Genomic DNA, 7,943 nt, shown 5'->3' on the forward strand with positions numbered 1-7,943 from the left:
CTGTTAATTTTATAATGTCTATTGTGGCACGCCTCTAATAATGTAGATAAAGTGGGAGACAGTAGCTGGATGACTGGCAAGAAGCTAGTTATAAAAATAAATCTTTCTGCACCCAGTTTCATAGCAGCGATATTCACAATAGCTAAACAGTGGAAGAAACCCAAGTGTCCATTAACACATGAATGGTAAACAAAATGTGGTATATCCATATAATGGAATATTATTCAGCTTTAAAAAGGAAGGAAAATTCTGACACAAGCTACAACATGGAATAAACTCGAAGACATTATGCTAAGTAAAATAAGCCAGTCACAGAAGGACAAATACTATATGATTTTACTTAGATGAAATACTTAGAGCATACGAGTTTGTAGAGATAGAAAGTAGAGTGGTGGTTGTCAGGGGCTGTGGGGAGGGGGCAATGGTGAGTTATTGTTTACTAGGAAAGAGTTCCATTTGGGGAAGATAAAAAGTTATGAAGATGGATGGGTGGTAATGTTTGCACAACAATGTTAATGTAATTATTGCTACTGAAGTGTACATTTTAAAATACTTAAAATGGTAAATTTACATTTTGTATAGTTTGCCACAATAGAAAAAAATGGATTTTTAAATAAATCTTTCACATGAGTCAGAAAGCAAGCCCTTTATATAAACAGATCTCAACATCATTGACTCCAAAGAGGTCTCTGGGCACTGTTCAGTAGAATATAAATGGTTTGATCTCTGATTAAGTTTACTTTGGGGCATAAATTCATAATTATAGAGATAACAAACTGATTATATATCAACTAGCCATGCCAAACCACATAGATTGCAACATGGTGATATAAGCTTTACCGACTAAGCAGTTTTCCTGTCTTAGAGATCAGAATATTTTATAGAAGACTGAGAAATAACTTTTTGAAGATTTTGTTTCTTTTATTTTTATACAATACAAGCAACTTTTAAAGATAGCCATTTTAATAAAGAAATTAACTTGTTTCAACTTAATACTTTCCACAGTGTGATCTAAAATGAGATTGGAATACTCAAGTTCCTTTGAATGGATTTGGAAAAGATGTGTATTTTCCCTTTCATCAGCCATCTATAGACATAAGCGATATTGTTTGCATTTAGAGTATATATTATAAAATACCTTTATGATTGAAATGTCAAGCTAATTAGAATCATGATTATACCTGAATATTATTTAGATTTTTCTAGAAGCCTTCAATAAAATGTTGTAGCAGGTAGTAAAGCTGTGTGACATTTCTGCTTTTGTTTATATGATTTATGTTACCATCTCTTTCTAAATCATGAAACATTTGAGCCTCACAATTATAACTTGTAATATATAATTCTTTAAATTCTATGACTATAAAGAAATGTTTGATGATGTTGGAGCAGTAACGTTAATAGTTAGATTTTAAAAATAATCTAATAGATGTCAGTAAATTTAGTTTTTGTCCAACTGTCCCCAAAACCCACCCTAATCCAATTTGAAATAAGTCATTTTACAAGATGCAGTCATTTTTAAAAATAGCTTTATTGAGATGTAATTTACATAACATAAAATTCACCTGTTTTCAGTCTATAATTCAAGGAATGTTAGCATAGTTACAGAGCTGTACAATCATTATCACAATCTAATTTTAGAACATTTTCATCACTGTAAAAATAAACCTCATGCCAATTTTTAGTGGCTTTTCATTCCAACCCCCAATCTTAAGCAACAACTAATCTTTTTTATGTCTCTATATATTTCCCTTTTTTAGACATTTCATATAAATAGAATCACGTGTTCTTTTGTGACAGTCCTCATTCACTTTTTGAAATCATCCACACAGTAACTTTATCAGTACTTTATTCCTTTTTATTGGCAAATAACATCCCATTGTATGGATATACCATACTTTATCCATTCATCAGTTAATGAACATTTTGGATTGTTTCCACTTTTTCGTCATGTTGCCACGAAGATTTGAGTGCAAATTTTGTGTGTACATACATGTTCCATTATTTGGGGTACAGATCTAGGAATGAAGTTATTGGGTCATATATACCTATGTTTCATTTTTTTAAAAAATCAGTATTGTTTTCCGAACAAACTTGCTTTAAGAAGGAAAGTAAATTTGTATATAAGTGTGTTGTTGGAATGTATTTATTTTTCTTTAAAATAAAAATCCCTCAGAAATTCTTAGATTGAAAAATTAGGTCTCTTGTTTATCTTCATGATTTAATTTTGAAACTCTATTTGCAAGATTTTAAAATACCTTAAGCCATAATTTTTAGAAAACTACCTCAAATAGAGCAATGCATTTCATTTGATATTAGATAAAGTAAAGTAAAACCTCTTAAAGTTCTGTTTGTTTATAATTAAAGTGACAAGTTTTGAAGTCCATCTCTAAAAGTTTCTCAAATTCTTATGAATATTGCATCTGAAAATATTGCAGACATTTCTGAAATTTTCTGCAGCTTTTAATGAATGATTTGTCTTAGCAACTCTTTGACTCCAAATGCTGCTTAGAACATTAAAAAAAAAAAAGCTTTAGCATACTTTGTAGAGTAAAAACAATTATAAACAATATGTAAATGATTGGGTATGGCTGTGTTACAAATGAAACTATCTGCCAAAATAGACTGAGGTCAGATTTGACTGTGGGCCATAGTTTGTAGATCTTTCACAGGTAATTAAAAGATTACATGTACTATCATCTACTTGCCTTGCACATAGTGAACCTCTTTCTTCCTAATTTTTAGATAACCAATTTCACTTTTTGTTTTATTGAAACAATTTAAACCTACCTTAGAATTTCTGTATTTTCTTACCTGCATAATAACAAAAATAATAAAATAATAAGTAGATATATTCTACTTATATCTGAATAAAAGTTATCCAATTTTAGAACTGGAAAAGTCTAAAAGATATGTTTGTTTAAAATGGAGATGGCAAGTTTTGAAGTCCATTTCTAAAAGATTCTCAAAATCTTAAAAATATTGCATCAGAAAATATTGCCAACATTTCCAAAATTTTGATCAAGGGTATTTAGGCTTATTTTAAGACAAACAATTTATTCAAAAATATAATGTGTATCAAAGGCCTTGACCGACAATGGAGCGGAAGTCCCGGAGCTCCACCCGCGGGCTCCGAGGCATATGGTTTGGGGGCATATGGCTTGAGGGCAGGGTACAGACTCAGATGTCCACAGAAGATATTACAGGTCAGGACATGTATATATGTGACAATGGTTTGGTGCAAGACAACAGGAGAGGTAGGACAACGGTGTGAAGAATGCATTGATCATATAGAGGAAGTAGCTGCTACCACCGGCTGATTGTTGTACTAACAGAATTTGGGCCTAATTTGCCAGGTGATTTCTTGATTTAAAAAAAGCCAAATATTCTTTTTATTTTATTCTTTTCGTATTTTTTTTTATTTTATCGAAATACTACAATTTTAAAATAAACAAAAAAGAAATATTTCTCATCAGATCAAAAAAAAAAAAAAAAAAAACTCTAGGGCACAATTGCCAATCCACAACCTTTGCTGAGAATCAAGATCCTCATTTTATGGGTAAGAGAATGGAAGAACAGAAATTATGACAGGGGCAGGGCTGGCATACATTCTTTGACTTCAGTGTCCAGATATACTTTTTACTAACACATTATCTTTGATTTGAGAAGACAACTAGGCTGATCATGCAGCAGATAAGAGTACAAACTTTATGGCTGGGCTGATCTGTTTTAGAAATCCCACCTCTGGACTCTATTTTGTCCCAGCTTCCTCATTTGTAACATAAGGGTATAAATGTGTACCTCATAAGGTAGTGATAAGGATTAAATGGGACAGTGAATAGAAAACATTTAGCCCATTCCCGACATATAGTAATCACCTGAGAAATTGAGCTATTATGCAATTTTAGGTTGTAATGAAAATTTTGATATGTGATATTAAGAAAACACAGGTCTAATGAGGGCCATTGGATAAGTATGACACATATATGTATTTTTTTTTGGTTTTTTTGGGGTCTGTTAAATAAATATCTCTAAAAATTATTATACAAATCAGAAATTTTTAGTTACATTAGTTTTCAATCAAGAAAGAACAATGTGAGTGACTATGGAACTTTGCAAAGAGGGATGGGATGAGACTGTAGTTCTTCACATTTGTAACTGACAAGTCATGTAGTGGAGCCTATCTGCTAGGTGACAGGGAAATATTATGTATCTCAGTTTTACCCTTGATGTTGTGACATTTAATCTGGATGAAAAAGAAACTACATCTCAAAATAAGCAAAGAGATGAATAAGCAAAACAAACAGTCACAAAAGGAGACTGAAAAAATTGTCATGTTGAGGGAACATGTGGTCTCTCATAAATTATGTCATGTTGAACAATGGTTAATGAGAGACTTCCAATAAAATGAAGCCTTTAAAGAGACCTCTTTCTTCTCCTTTAACTACCAAAGAAAATCCCCAGTCTTGCTTTAGGGAACTAGATTTTCTGTCTGTTATTTCTTTGAGCCACAAGTTGTTTCTATGAGTGGCAGTTTCAACTCCAGGCAGGGATGAAATAGGCATGTAATACTAAAGCACTGTAATGAAAGAATTTTTTAGATGATAGAGGACAATATCTGATTAAATAAAAGTTTTAACGAACAAATCACTACATTCAGATTTCATTTCTTAAAATAAAGTGCATAGCTCACCATTAGCAGCAGGATGTAAAACAAGAAGATTCCTGGAAGTCTTTGCAGAAAAATCTTTTGTATGGATCTCTTTAAACTTGATTATTTAAACAGTGATCAGCTTTCTTGAATGAATCAGTGTAACTTACCCCTAATGATAATCTCTGAAAACAATAGAGTATCAAACTGGCAGCATGATTATTTTAAAATCTCCTAATTGCACTAAATAGTCATAAAAAATTAAAGTGGTAATTTTTTTTATTTAAATAAATATTTATATGGGCCATGATTCGTTAGGTATTGTAGCTGAAACAACTCTAAATAATAGGTCTCTCGAAAATGGTGAGAAAGCTGTGTCAGTCAAATTGCAGTGCTGAAAATAAATGACATTGTGATATGTAAATTGGAAAGGGATTTACTGGAGGAATTGGATGTTCATAAAATCATTGCAAGGGCTGAGAAAAAGATTAGGTTTATGAGGGCCATAAAACACCTCCTGGTCTTCATTCACACTCTTTAAAATGGTTCCCAGTTACATTTGTCCATAAACTAACCTGCAGGACTCTTCAAGGTTGGGGCACTCCAGCCTTATATCTCTTCAGTATCATATCATAATATAGCTTTCCAGGAACAATAAGAAGCTTAGAATTACCTGGACTGATCAAGTAGCTCCTGTTCCTGAGGTACCTTTAAGATATTTTTGGCCCTAATCACTTGCAAACAAAGGAATGTTGATGCCTTTTTGAGAGATTATGTCTGTCCACTAAAATTCTGTTTATTATGTCTGTCCATCAACATTCTATTAAATAAAATTTTAGAGGACTCACCCTTCTGTTCTCTTTCAAGATCAACTGTATCTCACTGACTTTACTATATCCTTCAACTTGGGCAGAAAATCTTTTGGCTAGCTAGCTCTTTTCTCCTCAAAATACATTAGCTTTTTACTGTAAAAACAATCCAATTTGTTCTATTCTGGTTCTGTTTCTCTGGAGAGCCCAAATAGTAACTTGCAAGGAGTACTGTAGTCTCAGGAGTAAATACTTTATCAAATACATTCTTATTTAATTCCTACAACCAGGAAGTGAGGACAGGTATAGATGGATCATCAAGGATATATTACTCATTTTATGGATACAAATATTGAAACTCTTGGAGGTTAAGTGACATACCCAAGAAGAACATTCAGTAAGTGACAGAATGAATACTAGAACACAAGATTTTTGGCTCTCTGATTCAGAGTATTTTCCATAACACCATACTCTGCTACTATTTGAACCAAAACAATGCAAAACAAAACAACTTTCTCGTTGGCCTATGCTAATAATTTCTATTTTCATAAACATTTCTATTAAGCATACATGAATAATACAGATCTCGAATATGCAGCTTGATGAGTTTTTTCAAAGTAAACATACCTGCATAACGACCACTCGGTTCAAAATTTACATTATCACTGCCCAGAAGCCTCCCTCATGCTTCCTCCTCTCAGTCCTTACCCTGCAAAGTTAAATGACTTCTGACTTATTTTACTATGCATTATTTATTATCTGAATTTGAATTTTACTCAAATGCAATAATTCATTATGTACAGACTTCAGTCTTGTTTCTCTTAACATTATATTGGTGAACTTTATCCATGATAATGTATTAGCAGGACAGAATCCCATTGTGTAAATTAAACATAGTTTAATTATCCATCTTTCTATTAATAGGTATTTAGTTTGTTGTCAGACAACTACCTAAAGACATCCTTGGTTAAATATACCAAATTATAATTTGTTTGCTATTTTTTTATCTTTTACTATTTCCTGGTTTTTGCACTTTTTTGGGGGTTTCTTTTGAGGTAATTCAGTTTTGGGTTTGCGTCTTTGTTTTAGTTTATTGGGTGTTATATTTTGTTTTGTACTTTTAAAATTTTTTCCCTCTTTATTACTTTGGGGTTATACAGACTTTTTCTATTCCTTTAATGGTAATCTTAATAATTACATCATAATTATTAACATATTAGGCTTTATATTAAATTGTATTTTATCATTTTTTGGATCTTATAATACTTTTACTCTTTATTCTCATTCCTATATTTTTTATTGTTGTTTACTATTTTCATTTTACATGTATTATTATTTGGCCTCATATATTTTATTTTTTGAGCTCTTCGTTTGTTCTTACATTTCATACTTCTGTAGAAAATTATTTCTTTTCTGCTTTTCTTTTCTTATGCTAAGTATTGAATGGTGAAAAATTCTCTGAGATTTTGTTCAACTAAAATTATTTTGTTTTGCCTTCATTTGTGAAGGATATTTTCATTTGATATATGCGGGGTTTTTTTCAATACTTTTAAGATACTGTTTGTTGTCATTTGCTTTCATCACGTCTATTGGAAAGTCAATTACCGTTGTACTGCCTTGAGTGGAAGGGCTGCTGTGAACGCAGGGTTCCTATCAATACACTTTCCTTTTCTTTAGGATCTCGGTCCCTCATGTTTCGGCTGCTTTCGTGTACTCTGATGCCTTTAAGCAGCTAATTTTTCAGCTATTATATTGCAATGTTCTTTGTAGGAATGTTTGATATAAGCTATTCCATATATTTAAAAAAAAAAACGTGTATCAAGAGCAGTCATAACACCAAGCTCCAAAGGGAAAAAAAAATACAGATATGCATATACATATACACATATTTTAGGTTCAGTAAGGAAAGAAATAGCTCTGGTATCAGCAGTCATTCCTTTATTCCTCCTCTTTTCACTGAAAGCAATAAATTCTTATTCTATTGTAAATAGCATCAAGTGTAAACATGAAAGATTGGGGGAGAGACAAATATTTTATTGTTGATAGCATAAAATAGCCTAGACTATTTTAAAAACAGATGAGCAAAAAAAGACTTTTGTCACTTAATATCTTTGTGCTAATTTCACTCACCTTCCAGTGTAAAGCATCAGATATGTGATATTTAACTACACCTTAGTTATGGTGGGTATGTAATAGAGTAGAGGAAAACAAAGATTATTTTCAAGTCTATATTCTGTCTATGTTTGAACAAGCTCTAAAGTAGTTTTGTGGTGTAAGCTAAGAGGATTTGAAGATTGTGAGTACTTAATAACATTGTAAATTATTGTTTAGTTATGTGTTTAAAAAACATAAGAAATACATAATAAAGAAAGGACATTATTATCCCCTACAAGTGAAAAAACAAACAAAATCTTAAGTGTATAAGAAATTTTTTTCTCAGTACCTGCTGTATGTATTCTGAATGTCTCAATTAAAAATGTGTCAAC

General features: G+C 31.6%; 1 protein-coding gene across 1 annotated transcript in view; it reads right to left on the reverse strand.

Moving 5' to 3' along the window:
- VWDE (von Willebrand factor D and EGF domains) overlaps positions 1–7,150 on the reverse strand; it is a 45,227-nt gene extending 38,077 nt beyond the window's left edge. The window contains 1 exon segment of the mRNA XM_036231057.1: positions 7,063–7,150. Within this exon segment, the coding sequence (XP_036086950.1) occupies positions 7,063–7,150 (88 nt within the window).
- Between the last annotated feature and the right edge of the window lie 793 nt (positions 7,151–7,943).

The sequence above is a fragment of the Rousettus aegyptiacus genome, unplaced genomic scaffold (genome assembly GCF_014176215.1).
Source record: "Rousettus aegyptiacus isolate mRouAeg1 unplaced genomic scaffold, mRouAeg1.p scaffold_m13_p_13, whole genome shotgun sequence".
Lineage (NCBI taxonomy): Eukaryota > Metazoa > Chordata > Mammalia > Chiroptera > Pteropodidae > Rousettus > Rousettus aegyptiacus.